The sequence below is a fragment of the Eucyclogobius newberryi genome, unplaced genomic scaffold (assembly GCF_026437365.1).
Source record: "Eucyclogobius newberryi isolate DKJ021-1_F unplaced genomic scaffold, fEucNew1.0.hap1 SCAF_12, whole genome shotgun sequence".
Taxonomy (NCBI): domain Eukaryota; kingdom Metazoa; phylum Chordata; class Actinopteri; order Gobiiformes; family Gobiidae; genus Eucyclogobius; species Eucyclogobius newberryi.
The window spans coordinates 2,974,775-2,994,144 of record NW_027315746.1 but is presented as its reverse complement, the minus strand read 5'-3'; the positions used below and the strand labels follow the sequence as shown (position 1 = coordinate 2,994,144).

General features: G+C 42.2%; 1 protein-coding gene across 1 annotated transcript; it reads right to left on the bottom strand.

The window, feature by feature from the left end:
- Window positions 1-9,204: 9,204 nt before the first annotated feature.
- Window positions 9,205-17,921, bottom strand: coa1 (cytochrome C oxidase assembly factor 1). Its single transcript, XM_072440305.1, has 4 exons — window positions 17,614-17,921; window positions 11,823-11,974; window positions 10,427-10,503; window positions 9,205-9,335 (listed from the first exon to the last, which is right to left on the bottom strand). The coding sequence occupies exons 1-4, from the start codon at window positions 17,705-17,707 to the stop codon at window positions 9,227-9,229; spliced, it is 432 nt and encodes a 143-aa protein (XP_072296406.1). The 5' UTR covers window positions 17,708-17,921; the 3' UTR covers window positions 9,205-9,226.
- Between the last annotated feature and the right edge of the window lie 1,449 nt (window positions 17,922-19,370).

The following is a 19,370-nucleotide window of genomic DNA, read 5'->3' as shown; positions in this document are numbered from 1 at the left end:
TATACACCATGTAATAGTATGTTTAGACTTATACACCATGTAATAGTGTGTTTAGACTTATACACCATGTAATAGTGTGTTTAGGCTTATACACCATGTAATAGTGTGTTTAGACTTATACACCATGTAATAGTGTGTTTAGACTTATACACCATGTAATAGTGTGTTTAGACTTATACACCATGTAATAGTGTGTTTAGACTTATACACATGTAATAGTGTGTTTAGACTTATACACCATGTAATAGTATGTTTAGACTTATACACCATGTAATAGTGTGTTTAGACTTATACACCATGTAATAGTGTGTTTAGACTTATACACCATGTAATAGTATGTTTAGACTTATACACCATGTAATAGTGTGTTTAGACTTATACACCATGTAATAGTGTGTTTAGGCTTATACACATGTAATAGTATGTTTAGACTTATACACATGTAATAGTGTGTTTAGACTTATACACCATGTAATAGTGTGTTTAGACTTATACACCATGTAATAGTATGTTTAGACTTATACACCATGTAATAGTGTGTTTAGACTTATACACATGTAATAGTGTGTTTAGACTTATACACCATGTAATAGTATGTTTAGACTTATACACATGTAATAGTGTGTTTAGACTTATACACCATGTAATAGTGTGTTTAGACTTATACACCATGTAATAGTGTGTTTAGACTTATACACCATGTAATAGTGTGTTTAGACTTATACACCATGTAATAGTGTGTTTAGACTTATACACGTGTAATAGTGTGTTTAGGCTTATACACCATGTAATAGTGTGTTTAGACTTATACACCATGTAATAGTATGTTTAGACTTATACACGTGTAATAGTGTGTTTAGGCTTATACACCATGTAATAGTGTGTTTAGACTTATACACCATGTAATAGTATGTTTAGACTTATACACCATGTAATAGTGTTTAGACTTATACACATGTAATAGTATGTTTAGACTTATACACCATGTAATAGTGTGTTTAGACTTATACACCATGTAATAGTATGTTTAGACTTATACACCATGTAATAGTGTTTAGACTTATACACCATGTAATAGTGTGTTTAGACTTATACACATGTAATAGTGTGTTTAGGCTTATACACCATGTAATAGTGTGTTTAGACTTATACACCATGTAATAGTGTGTTTAGACTTATACACCATGTAATAGTGTGTTTAGGCTTATACACCATGTAATAGTGTTTAGACTTATACACATGTAATAGTGTGTTTAGACTTATACACCATGTAATAGTGTGTTTAGACTTATACACCATGTAATAGTGTTTAGACTTATACACCATGTAATAGTGTTTAGACTTATACACCATGTAATAGTGTGTTTAGACTTATACACATGTAATAGTGTGTTTAGACTTATACACATGTAATAGTGTGTTTAGACTTATACACCATGTAATAGTGTGTTTAGACTTATACACCATGTAATAGTGTGTTTAGACTTATACACCATGTAATAGTGTGTTTAGGCTTATACACCATGTAATAGTGTGTTTAGACTTATACACCATGTAATAGTGTGTTTAGACTTATACACCATGTAATAGTATGTTTAGGCTTATACACATGTAATAGTGTGTTTAGGCTTATACACCATGTAATAGTGTGTTTAGACTTATACACCATGTAATAGTGTGTTTAGACTTATACACGTGTAATAGTGTGTTTAGACTTATACACATGTAATAGTATGTTTAGACTTATACACCATGTAATAGTGTGTTTAGACTTATACACATGTAATAGTATGTTTAGACTTATACACCATGTAATAGTGTGTTTAGGCTTATACACATGTAATAGTGTGTTTAGGCTTATACACCATGTAATAGTGTGTTTAGACTTATACACCATGTAATAGTATGTTTAGACTTATACACCATGTAATAGTGTGTTTAGACTTATACACATGTAATAGTATGTTTAGACTTATACACATGTAATAGTGTGTTTAGGCTTATACACCATGTAATAGTATGTTTAGACTTATACACCATGTAATAGTGTTTAGACTTATACACATGTAATAGTATGTTTAGACTTATACACCATGTAATAGTGTGTTTAGACTTATACACCATGTAATAGTGTGTTTAGACTTATACACCATGTAATAGTGTTTAGACTTATACACCATGTAATAGTGTGTTTAGACTTATACACCATGTAATAGTATGTTTAGACTTATACACCATGTAATAGTGTTTAGACTTATACACATGTAATAGTGTGTTTAGGCTTATACACCATGTAATAGTGTGTTTAGACTTATACACCATGTAATAGTGTGTTTAGACTTATACACCATGTAATAGTGTTTAGACTTATACACCATGTAATAGTGTGTTTAGACTTATACACCATGTAATAGTGTTTAGACTTATACACCATGTAATAGTGTGTTTAGACTTATACATTGTGTAATAGTGTGTTTAGACTTATACACATGTAATAGTGTGTTTAGACTTATACACATGTAATAGTGTGTTTAGACTTATACACCATGTAATAGTGTGTTTAGACTTATACACCATGTAATAGTGTTTAGGCTTATACACCATGTAATAGTGTGTTTAGACTTATACACCATGTAATAGTGTGTTTAGACTTATACACCATGTAATAGTGTGTTTAGACTTATACACCATGTAATAGTGTGTTTAGGCCTATACACTATGTAATAGTGTGTAGGGTAACATACTAGTACAAGTACTGTAAGGTTATGAATGTCCACCCACTTGTAAAGGGGGCGGGGCATTCAGGTTTGATATTGATTAAAGAATTGTTCAAGAATTCAAACATGACACACTGCCTGAATGTGGGTAAGTTTGAATCGTATTTTTAAGAGAAGAATGGGGCACCAGCCGGATAATCGGCAATTTAACAACTCTAAAATCAGATATCTAGATTAATTAATTAATTAGAAATTAATTTGCTCGTTGATCTAAAGGTTTGAGAACGTAACCGTGACATTGACCCCTTTTCTGGAAATGAAGGAACACTTAACCAAATGTGGGTTATGAAGATTTAATGACCAAAGAATTAAACAGATAAATATGAATCAGGAATATGCAAATGAGTCGATAACAGATGGAAAACACGAGACATGATGGTTCTAGATCTATCTAGGTGTGTGTTAGAGTTAACTCTCAGATGAAATTCAGCCTGTGAGGTGCATTCATACGAACGGAACCAGAAGCTGTGATCCTGAGGAGACGGGCCTGCTTGGGGTCCAAGGGCCTGCGTGGGGTCCAAGGGCCTGCTTGGGGTCCAAGGGCCTGTGTGGGGTCCAAGGGCCTGCGTGGGGTCCAAGGGCCTGTGTGGGGTCCAAGGGCCTGTGTGGGGTCCAAGGGCCTGTGTGGGGTCCAAGGGCCTGCGTGGGGTCCAAGGGCCTGCGTGGGGTCCAAGGGCCTGCTCTAGAGTTCGGCTCTGACGTTGTCTGGCCAAAGAAGGACTGGATCGGTTCTGCGATCTGCGTTCTCCTTGGCTCTGAGGCGTTCTCCTTGGCTCTGAGGCGTTCTCCTTGGCTCTGAGGCGTTCTCCTTGGCTCTGAGGCGTTCTCCTTGGCTCTGAGGCGTTCCTGAATGAAAAGGCCGTCGTGCTGCTCCACAGATGTGGCTGGTAAAAGGCTGTGGACTTGAAAAAGTTGCAAAAGGTCCTTGCTTGATTTTGCGTGATGCAGCATCAATCACGTTTTTAAAAACGGGCACAGGTTTCTTAGTTCCGGGAGGGAACATTAGCTTCTCTTGGAAAAGTCTTTGTCCCATAGCGTAGCATCGCTCACGCTAACTAGGCCCGAGGCCTGCTCCCAAGGCCTCATGGACCTTGCTGGTGGGACCCTGGATGGAGGGTCGAGCTTCGAAAGAAACTCAGATGGAACTCGCTCTGGAGCTCAGATGGTACTGGCCTGTAACTCCTGCTCTTTCCTTTTGTCTTTCCCCGCGGGGGTTTTGGCGCCGTGGCTTCAGCCAATCAGCATGCACGCTGGGGTCAGAGCTGATAAGGAGACGAGATCTGGCTTTAGCCACAAGAGTTGCACAAAAGGTAAAATTGTCCACAAAACAAGTTATGAAACAGTTAAAATGACATGTTAAACACAATATCACAATATGTACATGTAAAGTCATCTGGTGGACACATTTTTGCAATCTGATGATTGTCTATTAAAACCACTAAAACCGCATCGTCTTTCAGCGTTTTAGCGTTTGTCTTGGAGAGATCGTTACTCTCTGTGATCCAAAAGGAGTCATTTGATGAAAAGTTATTTTCAAAGTTCAGAGCGTCTCTGTTGTCACTATTACATCCTCTTCCTTCTGAGGGGCGTAAAACTCCACACGGGCAGTAGATAACACCTAGCCCGCATTCCTGTCACCATGGCAACAGGGGTAGGACATCTGCATATCCTACAAGTGTATTTAGACTTATACACCATGTAATAGTGTTTAGACTTATACACCATGTAATAGTATATATTACATGGTATTACAGTATATTACAGTAATATTTATATATATATAATTAGGCCCGAGCGCCACAAGCTGGCGAGAGGCCTATCAATCCCGTAAGGCCGTGCGAAGCACGGCTGCGAAAGTGCGCACGAAATCGAGCGCGAAGCGCTCGCCCACTTCCAAACACTCACTAACGCACTCCCCGTGCATACTAATTAGTTGTAGGAAAATGGAACTTTACCGTTGTAAACGGGCGAAGCCCGTGCAAAAGTGCGCACTAAACGAGCACTTTACATCGCGGTCGTCATCCCCATATAAAGCACTCATTTGCGCTAAGTAGCTCACGAATACGTTCCCCATCTCTTGCATGTTCCGTGCATATAAGCATGCAATGCAAAAATTGAACATTATTAATGTATAGAGGGCCAAAAACACAAAGTGGGCGGAGCCCACTCAAAATTAACGAAAGTACCCGTCAATGACCAGGGACCTACACCATGACTTTCCGAAAATGTATAGTTTATGATATTTGAAAAATGGAAACATTGTTTCCCATTTTTCGCATCGGAATATTCTTCTTCTTCTTCTTCTTCTTCTTCTTCTTCTTCTTCTTCTTCTTCTTCTTCTTCTTCTTCTTCTTCTTCTTCTTCTTCTTCTTCTTCTTCTTCTTCTTCTTCTTCTTCTTCTTCTTCTTCTTCTTCTTCTTCTTCTTCTTCTTCTTCTTCTTCTTCTTCTTCTTCTTCTTCTTCTTCTTCTTCTTCTTCTTCTTCTTCTTCTTCTTCTTCTTCTTCTTCTTCTTCTTCTTCTTCTTCTTCTTCTTCTTCTTCTTCTTCTTCTTCTTCTTCTTCTTCTTCTTCTTCTTCTTCTTCTTCTTCTTCTTCTTCTTCTTCTTCTTCTTCTTCTTCTTCTTCTTCTTCTTCTTCTTCTTCTTCTTCTTCTTCTTCTTCTTCTTCTTCTTCTTCTTCTTCTTCTTCTTCTTCTTCTTCTTCTTCTTCTTCTTCTTCTTCTTCTTCTTCTTCTCGGGACCCAGTTTTTCACCCTGTGAACATTGACGAAAAGTCAAAAAAATGTGCACACCTCTAAAAATCGTAACTCTCTACATTCTGGCTATTTCCCTTTTCTAAAATAAAAAAAAATTGGCGCGTCAGCGCCCCCAAATGTACCAAAAATGCATTGAGAGATGGGAAATGACCCAAAAAAAATCTGATCGTAGAATCATGAAATTTGGCGCAGAGGTAGATGGTGACAAGAGAAGTAAAAAATATTATTACGGCAACGCCGTCCGCCCAACTAAATGTCGGCCATATTGCTTCAAAAATGGCTAAACATGACTTCGGAGTTTTTCCAAACGTCGTACTTTTACGAACTCCTCCCAGGGCGGTGGCCCTAAAAAGCTGAAATTTGGTGAAAATGCTACTGAGGAGTGGGACATCAAAAGTTATTCAAATTACATTGATACCTCTCACGGTCTCTGTGCGGCGAAGCCGCAAACTTTAGCTAGAATTTCAGAAATCTCCCAAATTTAACATTTCTGCCGTTTGCCCAGATAAAGTCCGAATTGCGTCAAATTAGAATCAGTTGTTAAACTCTTTGCCCTAAACCTACACGAAGTGAAATAAATTAATTTGGCGCCACAGCGCCCCCTACAGATTTTATATGGAGGTTAAATGTTTAGTTTTGCGAAATTATATGAAATTTGACACACAACTCAATTTTGGCCCCATCAAAAAAGTAAATGAGACCCATGTCATAATTGTTATGGCGTTGCCGTAGCGATGACCAAAACCTCCCATGTTATTCCAATGGGGAAATCGCCAGAACATGTTTACACTTTAGACTTTCACAAACTCCTCCCCCTCAGGGCGTTAGCCCTATTAACCTGAAATTTGGTGAGACTCATCTTCAGGACCATCAAAAGTTATTCACATTTTTATTCAAAGAGTCACGGTGTCTGTGCGGCAAAGCCGCACATTTTGCCAAGAATTCAAAATAAAATATTTTTTTGATGGTAAAACAAAGGGGAGAAGATGTGACAGCGTCACAGATTCAGCAGTAGGCGTGATGAAAGGACAATTGGGGCGCGTTAGCGCCCCCTCCTCTTGCGGCGTGGTGGCGTAGCGGCGGTGGCGTGGCGAGGGCCGATCATTGCCGCTTGCGGCTTTAATTATATAGATATTGTTGTGTTTTATAAATATTATTGTACTATATAAATATTGTATTATATCGATTTTATTTTATTTGATTATTATTGTATAATATGAATATTATATAATTGTATTAAATAGATGTATAATTGTATTATATAGATATTATTTTATTATGTGCATTTTATTGTATAATATAAATATTATTGTATTATATATATATCATTGCATATATATATATATATATACATATTATTGTGGTCAAAAGCATAAAAGCATAGCTTAAAAGCATTTTTACTGTAAGTGGACTCTCCACAGATCTGATCCGTAACCTAGGCAGATGCCATCATGTCCATGGCGATACATAAATGTTCCTGTTTAATTGGAGACTTAATCAAGTCTAAACTTACTTCAATGAGAATGATCAGAGCAAAATCAGAGCAGTGTTTTCAAAGAAAACGGAAAAACTGAAGCGTTTGTGATGAAGCTGATCAAACACATGAAAGGAAGAGCAAACCAGAGATAATGCACCTCTGCTTCCCCCGAGATAAGGACTAAACCAGGACTAAACCAGGACTAAACCAGGACTAAACCAGGTCTAAACCAGGTCTAAACCAGGACTAAACCAGGACTAAACCAGGACTAAACCAGGTCCAAACCAGGTCTAAACCAGGTCTAAACCAGGTCTAAACCAGGACTAAACCAGGTCTAAACCAGGACTAAACCAGGACTAAACCAGGTCTAAACCAGGACTAAACCAGGACTGAACCAGGACTAAACCAGGTCTAAACCAGGTCTAAACCAGGTCTAAACCAGGTCTAAACCAGGACTAAACCAGGTCTAAACCAGGACTAAACCAGGTCTAAACCAGGTCTAAACCAGGTCTAAACCAGGACTAAACCAGGTCTAAACCAGGACTAAACCAGGTCTAAACCAGGTCTAAACCAGGTCTAAACCAGGACTAAACCAGGTCTAAACCAGGACTAAACCAGGACTGAACCAGGACTAAACCAGGTCTAAACCAGGTCTAAACCAGGTCTAAACCAGGTCTAAACCAGGACTAAACCAGGTCTAAACCAGGACTAAACCAGGTCTAAACCAGGTCTAAACCAGGTCTAAACCAGGACTAAACCAGGTCTAAACCAGGACTAAACCAGGTCTAAACCAGGTCTAAACCAGGTCTAAACCAGGTCTAAACCAGGACTAAACCAGGTCTAAACCAGGACTAAACCAGGTCTAAACCAGGTCTAAACCAGGTCTAAACCAGGACTAAACCAGGACTGAACCAGGTCCAAACCAGGACTAAACCAGGACTAAACCAGGTCTAAACCAGGACTAAACCAGGTCTAAACCAGGTCTAAACCAGGTCCAAACCAGGACTAAACCAGGACTAAACCAGGTCCAAACCAGGTCCAAACCAGGTCTAAACCAGGTCTAAACCAGGACTAAACCAGGTCTAAACCAGGTCTAAACCAGGTTCAAACCAGGTCTAAACCAGGTCCAAACCAGGTCTAAACCAGGTTCAAACCAGGTCTAAACCAGGTCTAAACCAGGACTAAACCAGGTCTAAACCAGGACTAAACCAGGACTAAACCAGGACTAAACCAGGACTAAACCAGGTCTAAACCAGGACTAAACCAGGTCTAAACCAGGTCTAAACCAGGTCTAAACCAGGACTAAACCAGGACTAAACCAGGACTGAACCAGGTCTAAACCAGGTCTAAACCAGGTCTAAACCAGGACTAAACCAGGACTGAACCAGGACTGAACCAGGACTGAACCAGGTATAAACCAGGTCTAAACCAGGACTAAACCAGGACTGAACCAGGACTGAACCAGGTATAAACCAGGTCCAAACCAGGACTAAACCAGGTCTAAACCAGGTCTAAACCAGGACTAAACCAGGACTAAACCAGGACTGAACCAGGACTGAACCAGGTCCAAACCAGGACTAAACCAGGTCTAAACCAGGTCTAAACCAGGTCTAAACCAGGTCTAAACCAGGACTAAACCAGGTCTAAACCAGGACTAAACCAGGTCTAAACCAGGACTAAACCAGGTCTAAACCAGGTCTAAACCAGGACTAAACCAGGTCTAAACCAGGACTAAACCAGGTCCAAACCAGGTCTAAACCAGGTCTAAACCAGGACTAAACCAGGTCTAAACCAGGTCCAAACCAGGTCTAAACCAGGTTCAAACCAGGTCTAAACCAGGTTCAAACCAGGTCTAAACCAGGTTCAAACCAGGTCTAAACCAGGTTCAAACCAGGTCTAAACCAGGTCTAAACCAGGACTAAACCAGGTCTAAACCAGGTCTAAACCAGGTTCAAACCAGGTCTAAACCAGGACTAAACCAGGACTAAACCAGGTCTAAACCAGGTCCAAACCAGGTCTAACCCAGGTCCAAACCAGGACTAAACCAGGTCTAAACCAGGTTCAAACCAGGTCTAAACCAGGTCTAAACCAGGTCCAAACCAGGTCTAAACTCAGTTTGAGCCTTGTGTGCATTTATACAAACACAAACACTCTGAAGTCATAAACATGTGACACAAACACAAACACGTTGCGTAGGTAAACAGACTTTATTGCGTGTCAGTCCCACTCTCCGCCCTCTAAAGCCTCGTCTGTTTGGGCCTTTTCGTTCAGGAGGTCGATGATCTGTCCCTCTCGCAGCTTCAGAACGGCCTGTTTCAAACTCCACCTGCGAAGAGGACACACACACACACACATCAGATCATTCCAGATGCCCTGCCGCGAGAACACGCTCGCCACGGCAACGCTCGCCACGGCAACGCTGCTGCAACGCTTCCCCCTCGTTTGACCTCTGAACCTTATCTCGTCTTATCTTGTTCTGACAGGCTAACGTGGAAACACAAAGATCGACTGAAATGACGCACTAGAAACACACACAGCAGACCTCTTTTCTGAATGAACGACATCGTGGAGGAAGAAAACAATAAATTAAACTAAAAAACACAGAAATTCTTCTCAATAATGAGTCGATTGATCCTCTACATCGTTAACGTACTGAAAAGGTGCAAATGAAAGGTGAACATTGAGCCCAGAAGAACATCAGACTGACTCGTGTTCTTAAAGTCCTCGTGTGTGTGAGTCTGGTGACCGCCGACCACCCGGTGACATCATGCAGTGTGGTTCGACCACCCGGTGACATCATGCAGTGTGGTTCGACCACCCGGTGACATCATGCAGTGTTGGTTCGACCACCCGGTGACATCATGCAGTGTGGTTCGACCACCCGGTGACATCATGCAGTGTGGTTCGACCACCCGGTGACATCATGCAGTGTGGTTCGACCACCCGGTGACATCATGCAGTGTGGTTCGACCACCCGGTGACATCATGCAGTGTTGGTTCGACCACCCGGTGACATCATGCAGTGTTGGTTCGACCACCCGGTGACATCATGCAGTGTGGTTCGACCACCCGGTGACATCATGCAGTGTGGTTCGACCACCCGGTGACATCATGCAGTGTTGGTTCGACCACCCGGTGACATCATGCAGTGTTGGTTCGACCACCCGGTGACATCATGCAGTGTTGGTTCGACCACCCGGTGACATCATGCAGTGTGGTTCGACCACCCGGTGACATCATGCAGTGTTGGTTCGACCACCCGGTGACATCATGCAGTGTTGGTTCGACCACCCGGTGACATCATGCAGTGTTGGTTCGACCACCCGGTGACATCATGCAGTGTTGGTTCGACCACCCGGTGACATCATGCAGTGTTGGTTCGACCACCCGGTGACATCATGCAGTGTGGGCTCTGACCTGTTGTCGGCGGCGTCTCTCCGTGATGAGGCGTACACGTATCCTCCGCTCTTTGAGCCTCTCACCGGGATCTTGATCTGGGTCAAAATGGCACAAGTTTGGACCCGTTTGTGGTTCGATTGTCTGCAATTACTGAGTTAAGTTAATTGCGTCTGTCTAACAACAAACAAACAAACAAACAAAGAGGGACTCGTTGTTTGACGAGGTGCTGCACTTTTATTCCCAAATGTGTGATACTTGTACGTTTCAAAGTCTTTTAGTTAAGGTCAATGTGGTACATTTGTTGACACAAATCCTGCCAAATAAAAGCTTCTTTAATGTTTTTGTCACATCCCTGATCTGTGCATTTATTTATTTTATTTAACCTTAATTTAACTTTTATTTAACACTTTATTTAACTTTTATTGAACTTTTATTTATTTTATTTAACCTTTATTTATTTTATTTAACCTTTATTTAACTTTTATTTAACACTTTATTTAACTTTTATTGAACTTTTATTTATTTTATTTAACCTTTATTTATTTTATTTAACCTTTATTTAACTTTTATTTAACACTTTATTGAACTTTTATTTCACCTTTATTTATATTATTTAACCTTTATTTATTTTATTTAACCTTTATTTATTTTATTTAACCTTTATTTAACTTTTATTTAACACTTTATTGAACTTGTATTGAACTTTTATTTATTTTATTTAACCTTTATTTATATTATTTAACCTTTATTTATTTTATTTAACCTTTATTTAACTTTTATTTAACCTTCATTTATTTTATTTAACCTTTATTTAACTTTTATTTAACACGTTATTGAACTTTTATTGAACTTTTATTTATTTTATTTAACCTTTATTGAACTTTTATTTCACCTTTATTTATATTATTTAACCTTTATTTATTTTATTTAACCTTTATTTGTTTTATTTAAACCAAAAAGTATTTTATTTAATTCTATTTAATTTGTGTCTAAATAAACGAGGTAGCTCTTCTTCCTTTACTTAGCTTCTCCTCCTTCACCTAGCTCCTCCTTTGCTTAGCTCCTTCTCCTTTACCAAGCTCCTCCTCCTTTACCTAGCTCCTCCTCCTTTACCAAGCTCCTCCTCCTTTACAAGCTCCTCCTCCTTTACCTAGCTCCTCCCTTTACCTAGCTCCTCCTCCTTTACCAAGCTCCTCCTCCTTTACCTAGCTTCTCCCCCTTAACATAGCTCCTCCTCCTTTACCAAGCTCCTCCTCCTTCACCTAGCTTCTCCCCCTTTACATAGCTCCTCCTCCTTTACCAAGCTCCTCCTCCTTCACCTAGCTTCTCCCCCTTTACATAGCTCCTCCTCCTTTACCTAGCTCCTCCTCCTTCACCCAGCTCCTCCTCCTTCACCTAGCTCCTCCCCCTGTACCTGAGCCCAGTGCTGGTCCACCTGGTTCTGTCGGTCGGTCAGTCGCAGGTTGTAGACTTTGAGAGGCGGAGCTCCGAGACTCTCCATGGCCAGAGAACACGCCTCCAGCTTCTGCAGAGCCAGCCGGTGGTACTCGGACCCCGAGAACCGCTCTGAAACACATCGATCGAGACGCGCGACGGCGTTAGCACAGCACGCGGTTCACCACACGGCTAGCGACGTCACCAGGTCAAATGTTACCGTGACGATTATTGTGAGAATAAACATTGTGGTTTAACGATTATTGGGTTAATTGATAATTGTGATTGCTCAGGTCACAATATAATCGTGAGAACTGAAAAATAATAATCGTGAAGCAAAATTAAGCCTTTTTAGTTCAATCCATCGTCTCCCAAAAAATAGGGCGAAATGTTAAGAACTTCTAATCCGGCTGGTTTTTTTTCAAATTTAAGTTAATAATGAACAAAAATATATGTCAGACCACGAGAACAACAGAAAATTATGTTTTTCTCACAATAATCGTGAATAAATTTGATATTGTGACAATAAAATCAGAGAAAATCATAACTTCATAACTACATTTCCCTCCTCGATACACGATCTGCTTTAAGAAATTGAACTTTCTGAATGATTAATTAAGTGTTTGAGGAAAGGCTGAGCAGAAAGCAAAAAAAAAATGTCACATTTATTTTAACTGAACTAAAAAAAGACCTCATTTAGTCTGAAACTTGTCACTTTTTATAAATTGAAGTAATGTTTCTCCTAAAAATGTAACACAATTGTCATGTTTTAGTCTTTTCAATTATATCGTGACCTAAACAATCACGATTATCGACCGACTTAATCATCTAGATACGTCAATATCACGATTACGTTACGGGAATTTTGACAAAACTGAACATTTACACATTTTCTCTGAGCAAAGAAACAACAATATTCAAACGATATTATGTCAATTCAACAAAAATGTGTTAAAATGTGTCTTTAAATAGATTTGTTGAAGCTTTATTGTCAGAAAAGTCACAATCACAATATTTCCTTTTTTGAAACTTTTTAACGTACATGTAAATGTCATAAAATAGTTCATGATTAAGTTAATTTTTTGTTTCTTAGAAATTGTATATTTGTTAAGATTATTATTATTATTATTATTATTATTCGTTGGCGTTTTACGGCAAAAAGGTTAATAAATGCGTCAGTACTCGAGATCCGTGTGCAGCGTTGTTACTGAGGAGCTACAGTACATGTCGGGTTTTTTAGAGTCGCAGTTGTAGAACCATAAACTCCATTTTCAAATTCCGCACATTTTCAAAACCGTTCAAACGTTTTATCCCTTAAGACTTGACTTTTATTGTTGTTGCTCTGAATAAATTGCGTTTTAAAATATTTTCTTTGCGTGACTAAAAACAGTTTCGCCCAGAAAATGCCTTTTGACTTTCCTCTATTATCTCTTTCTGAACATGATTTATGGACATACTTACAACTTAGAATGTCATATGCGATTTTTTATTTATATTTTTAATTGTGACATGTAATGGCTCAACATTTCCCGTTAATATGTGGAAATACAAGTTACTACATCATTATTGCGACACACTGTTCTCCGTGCGCTCGAGCAGCACGTATTTCTTTCAAATGTTGCGTCGTAACTGTGTCTGACGCATTGTCCCCGCCAAATAAACAAATAAACACGGATAAAATATAAAAGTAAATTGCCAGAACGATTCAGTTCCAGAACATTCCGGGATCTAACGCAGAGAACGTGATTATATTTCACATTTTACGAAACATCTCCTCCTTGAACCGACACCTTAACGTGGTGGAGGGGTTTGAGTGCCCGAATGATCCCGGGAGCTATGTTGTCGGGGGCTTCATGCCCCTGGTAGGGTCTCCCAAGGCAAACAGGTCCTAGGTGACGGGTCAGACAAAGATCGGTTCAGAAGCCTCTTATGACGACGACACAATCAAGGCAGTTCACGTCGCCCGGATCGGCGTCACCGGGGCCCCATCCTGGAGCCAGGCCTGGGATGGGTGCTCCATGGCGAGCGCCTGGTGGCCGGGTCTTACCCCACGGGGCCCGGCCGGGCACAGCCCGAAAGAGCGACGTGGGGCCGCCCTCCCGTGGGCCCACCACCCGCAGGAGGATCCATAAGGGGCCGGTGCAGAGAGATCTGGGCGGCAGTCGATGGCAGGGGCCTCGGCGACCAGATCTCCAGACACAGAGACTAACTCTGGGGACATGGAATGTCACCTCGCTGGGGGGGAAAGAGCCTGAGCTTGTGCGGGAGGTTGAGCGATACCGACTAGATATAGTCGGCCTCACCTCCACGCACAGTTTGGGCTCTGGAACCCATCTCCTCGAGAGGGGCTGGACGCTCCACTTCTCTGGTGTTGCCCGCGGGGAGAGGCGGCGGGCTGGTGTGGGCTTGCTGATAGCCCCTCAGCTCAGCCGCCACGTGTTGGAGTTTACCCCGGTGAACGAGAGGGTCGCGTCCCTCCGCCTTCGGGTGGGGGACAGGTCTCTCACTGTTGTGGCGGCCTACGGGCCGAACAGCAGTGCAGAGTACCCGGCCTTCTTGGAGTCCTTGGGAGGGGTACTGGACAGTGCACCGACCGGGGACTCCGTTGTTCTACTGGGGGACTTCAACGCCCACGTGGGCAATGACAGTGACACCTGGAGAGGGGTGATCGGGAAGAACGGCTTCCCCGATCTGAACCCGAGCGGTGTTCAGTTATTGGACTTCTGTGCTAGCCACGGATTGTCCATAACGAACACCATGTTCAAGCACAAGGGTGTCCATCAGTGCACGTGGCACCAGGACACCCTAGGCCGGAGGTCAATGATCGACTTTGTTGTCGTGTCATCAGACCTCCGGCCGCGTGTCTTGGACACTCGGGTGAAGAGAGGGGCAGAGTTGTCAACCGATCACCACCTGGTGGTGAGTTGGATCCGCTGGCGGAGGAGGAAGCCAGACAGACTTGGCAGACCCAAGCGCATTGTGAGGGTCTGTTGGGAACGTCTAGTGGAGCCCTCTGTCAGTAGGGTATTCAACTCGCACCTCCGGGAGAGCTTCTCCCATGTCCCGGGGGAGGCTGGGGACATTGAGTCCGAGTGGACCATGTTCTCCGCCTCCATTGTTGATGCGGCTGCTCGGAGCTGTGGTCGCAAGGTCTCCGGTGCCTGTCGTGGCGGCAACCCCCGAACCCGGTGGTGGACACCGGAAGTAAGGGATGCCGTCAGACTGAAGAAGGAGGCCTATCAGGCCACTCTGGCTTGTAGGTCTCCGGAGGTCATCGACGGGTATCGGCAGGCCAAGCGAGCCGCGGCTCGTGCTGTCGCAGAGGCAAAAACCCGGGCCTGGGAGGAGTTCGGGGAGGCCATGGAGGAAGACTATCGGTCGGCACCAAAGAAATTCTGGCAAACCGTCCGGCGCCTCAGGAAGGGGAAGCAGTGTCTCACAAACACCGTTTACGGTGCGGGTGGAGGCCTGCTGACCTCGACTGGGGATGTCGTCGGACGGTGGAAGGAATACTTTGAGGATCTCCTTAATCCCTCAGTCACGTCTTCCGAAGAGGAAGTAGAGACCGGGGACTCGGAGGCTGGCTCATCCATCACCCAAGCTGAAGTCACTGAGGTTGTTCGCAAACTCCTCGGTGGCAGGGCTCCGGGGGTGGATGAGATCCGCCCTGAGTACCTAAAGTATCTGGATGTTGTAGGACTGTCTTGGTTGACACGTCTCTGCAACATCGCGTGGCGTTCGGGGACCGTGCCTCTGGACTGGCAGACCGGGGTGGTGGTCCCTCTATTTAAGAAGGGGGACCGGAGGGTGTGTTCCAACTACAGAGGGATCACACTCCTCAGCCTCCCGGGTAAGGTCTATTCCAAGGGACTGGAGAGGAGAATCCGACCGATAGTCGAACCTCGGATTCAGGAGGAGCAGAGTGGTTTTCGTCCCGGTCGTGGAACACTGGACCAGCTCTATACCCTCCATCGGGTGCTCGAGGGTTCATGGGAGTTTGCCCAACCAGTCCACATGTGCTTTGTGGATCTGGAGAAGGCTTTCGACCGTGTCCCTCGGGGTGTCCTTTGGGGGGTGCTCCGGGAGTACGGGGTCCGGGGCCCTTTGCTCAGGGCTGTCCGGTCCCTGTATGACCGGAGCAGGAGCTGTGTTCGCATTGCCGGCAGTAAGTCAGACCTGTTCCCAGTGCATGTTGGACTCCGCCAGGGCTGCCCTGTGTCACCGGTTCTGTTCATAATTTTTATGGACAGAATTTCTAGGCGCAGTCAGGGGTTGGAGGGGGTCCGGTTTGGGGACCACAGGATCTCATCTCTGCTGTTTGCAGACGATGTTGTCCTGATGGCTCCATCAAACCCGGACCTGCAACATGCACTGGGACGGTTTGCAGCCGAGTGTGAAGCGGCTGGGATGAGAATCAGCACCTCCAAATCCGAGGCCATGGTTCTCGACCGGAAAAAGGTGGCTTGCCCTCTCCAGGTGGGTGGGGTGTCCATGCCCCAAGTGGAGGAGTTCAAGTATCTCGGGGTCTTGTTCACGAGTGAGGGAAGGATGGAGCGTGAGATCGACAGGCGGATCGGTGCAGCGGCTGCAGTGATGCAGTCGCTGCATCGGACCGTTGTGGTAAAGAGGGAGCTGAGCCGAAAGGCAAAGCTCTCTATTTACCGGTCGGTCTACGTTCCTACCCTCACCTATGGTCATGAGCTTTGGGTAGTGACCGAAAGAACAAGATCGCGGATACAAGCGGTCGAAATGAGTTTCCTCCGCCGTGTGGCTGGGCGCTCCCTTAGAGATAAGGTGAGGAGCTCGGCCACACGGGGGGAGCTCGGAGTAGAGCCGCTGCTCCTCCACGTCGAGAGGAGCCAGCTGAGGTGGCTCGGGCATCTGTTCCGGATGCCTCCTGGGCGCCTCCCTCGGGAGGTGTTTCAGGCATGTCCCACCGGGAAGAGGCCCCGGGGAAGACCCAGGACACGCTGGAGAGACTATGTCTCTCGGCTGGCCTGGGAACGCCTCGGGATCCCCCCGGAGGAGTTAGAGGAAGTGTCTGGGGAGAAGGAAGTCTGGGAGTCCCTGCTCAGACTGCTGCCCCCGCGACCCGGCCCCGGATAAAGCGGCAGAAGATGGATGGATGGATGGATGGATTTTACGAAACATTTTGCCGGTTTGTCCCCAGTAAAGTTTATATTTGTACTTCCTGGTTGGACGCGAGCACAAATGTGACACGTGTAGAGGTGATTCCACAGCTGTTTCCATAGCAACCAGACCATAAACAAGAGCCAAACTCCACATAAATGACACAACAGTTCTGATCTGACACACAATAAGACCATAAAACACCTTTATTTAGTCCAACCATGGTTTAAACTGTCTCTGTGTCGCACACTGATGACATCACAGAGGGATTCAGCTCCACTTCCTGTCACTTTAAACTTTTATTTTTCACAATATCTTCACAAACTGAAACTTAACGGAAGTAAAACTGTGATAAACATTTACCACAGGTTATTTAACACCAAACTAAGTCAGAATTAGAAAAACAGCAGAACCTGTCATAGGCACTTTAACTGCACAGCGTAACCATGGAAACGAGCAGCGGTACTGGCAGTTCTTTGGCTTTATTCACACACGAGCTTTCCCCGCGTTAGTCTTGGTCTTTATCAGATAAATTGACTGATCAAAAATGCAGGAAAGTTATAGTTCTGTCTTTATTGGTAGATGTAAGGTAAGCTCCCTGGAAAGGCGCGCTGTGACGAGGGCGATGAGGTCATACTCACTTTGCAGTAGGTAGTACATGGTCCCCACGCCGGCCCCCGTCACCACAGTCGTGAATATTGCGAGTTCTTGGAGTTTTTTAGTAGAAATCCGCATCTTTCCAATGTCAAGAAGAGTCCCAAATGTGTCAGAATAAACTCACGATTATGTTACACTTTATAGATTTACAGATTCATGGTCTACAGATAAATAAATACAGTTTGCGTCATGGCCTCGTGGTAAAAGCGTCTCATTTTATTTCGAATTAAATATTTGACACGTTTGCCCTTTGTTTACTTTCCTGTTCGGCGACGAGAGCGCGGCGCGTTCAGATGACGTCACGCGCGCCGTAAGATATTGCTTTCTTTCTTACTTTATGCAATTTCTATTTAGCAATATAGTAGTTTTTAAAGCTTTCGGTGTATTCATATAAATAAATAAATAGAACAAATAAAATGAACGTAATGTCAAAATGAAGTATTATTTATTTTCATTTCGAGCCACTTTGTCGAGGAAGATCATTGTATGAAAATATATATATTTGGAAAAAATAAAGAACACTATTTCATTTAGTTAAACACACATATTTGGCCAGACTGAAGTCATTTGTTTGCATGTAAAGCAGTTTTAACAATGTCTGACCAAACAAACTGTTAAAAACGGTTAAAAATAGAAGATAGAATTAACTTTTTTTAATATACAAATACATATTATCTCAATTATTATTAGTTATGTCAGAATTATCCGGGTTTTATCCTATGTCATTTTAGACACGTCTCTGCCTATGAAGGGTATTTTGTGTTTTATTAAAAAAAAAGAAAATTGACATCGAATTAAAAAATTTTTACATCGTATTTTTTTTTTACATTGAACTAATTAATTTTTTTTACATACATTTTTTTTTTACATCAAATTTAAAGAGAAAAAATGTAATCGTATTCATATAAAATGAATATTTTTACTAGATTCGATGTCAAAAAAATAAAATTCAATGTCAAAAAAAATAAATCGTAATATAAACACAAAATAACCTTCTTACTCTGCAAACCTGTTTTTAAAGACTGATGTTTTGATAAACTAAAATATATTAAATAAACCTGTTTTTAAAGACTGATGTTTTGATAAACTAAAATATATTAAATATTCAACTCAAAAAAACACAGGGGTTTGGGAGTTTTCTGCAAGTTTCTGCCGTGAAAACACTAAAGACTTTTAAAAAAGTGGAAATAAATGAGTTTTGGCCCAGTGTTTGCTGGGTAATTTCCCAGTGTGATGTCATCAATTATGTTTAAATGTACTTTTAACGTTCAATCAAATAAATGCAACAGACACATTTATGAGTAACGATTTAATAGTTTTCATTGGTTAAAAAAAACAAAACAAATAAAAATACATTCATAAAACGTAGTTTCAAGTTATTGTCAGAAAACATGTGATTATGTTAAATATGTTAAATGTGTCACTCGTGTGTGACTCCTTCAGTCATATTTTAGAGTGTCGAGTGGTTTGGAGTGGAAATCAGACTTGAAGAAATAATAAATAACAAATATTGTTGTGTTAAACGGCTCAGATTAAAAGTCATGAATTTATAACTAAAGACAATTTTACATATTTTTTATCAACTTTAATTGAAAATCAAGATTGATTAATGAGAAAAAAAAATGAACAAATGGTGATTTATTTTTTGTATCGTCCTGGTTTAGTCCTGGTTTAGTCCTGGTTTAGTCCTGGTTTAGTCCTGGTTTAGTCCTGGTTTAGTCCTGGTTTAGTCCTGGTTTTT

What these genes read in the sequence shown, in the direction of transcription:
- coa1 (XM_072440305.1), bottom strand. Translation starts at nt 17,707, where the DNA reads ATGCGGATTTCTACTAAAAAACTCCAAGAACTCGCAATATTCACGACT. An exon ending in CATGTACTACCTACTGCAAA is followed by an intron (nt 11,975 to 17,613) that starts GTGAGTATGACC and finishes GATGTGTTTCAG; the next exon opens with AGCGGTTCTCGGGGTCCGAG. An exon ending in AGAGACGCCGCCGACAACAG is followed by an intron (nt 9,336 to 10,426) that starts GTCAGAGCCCAC and finishes TCCTCTTCGCAG; the next exon opens with GTGGAGTTTGAAACAGGCCG.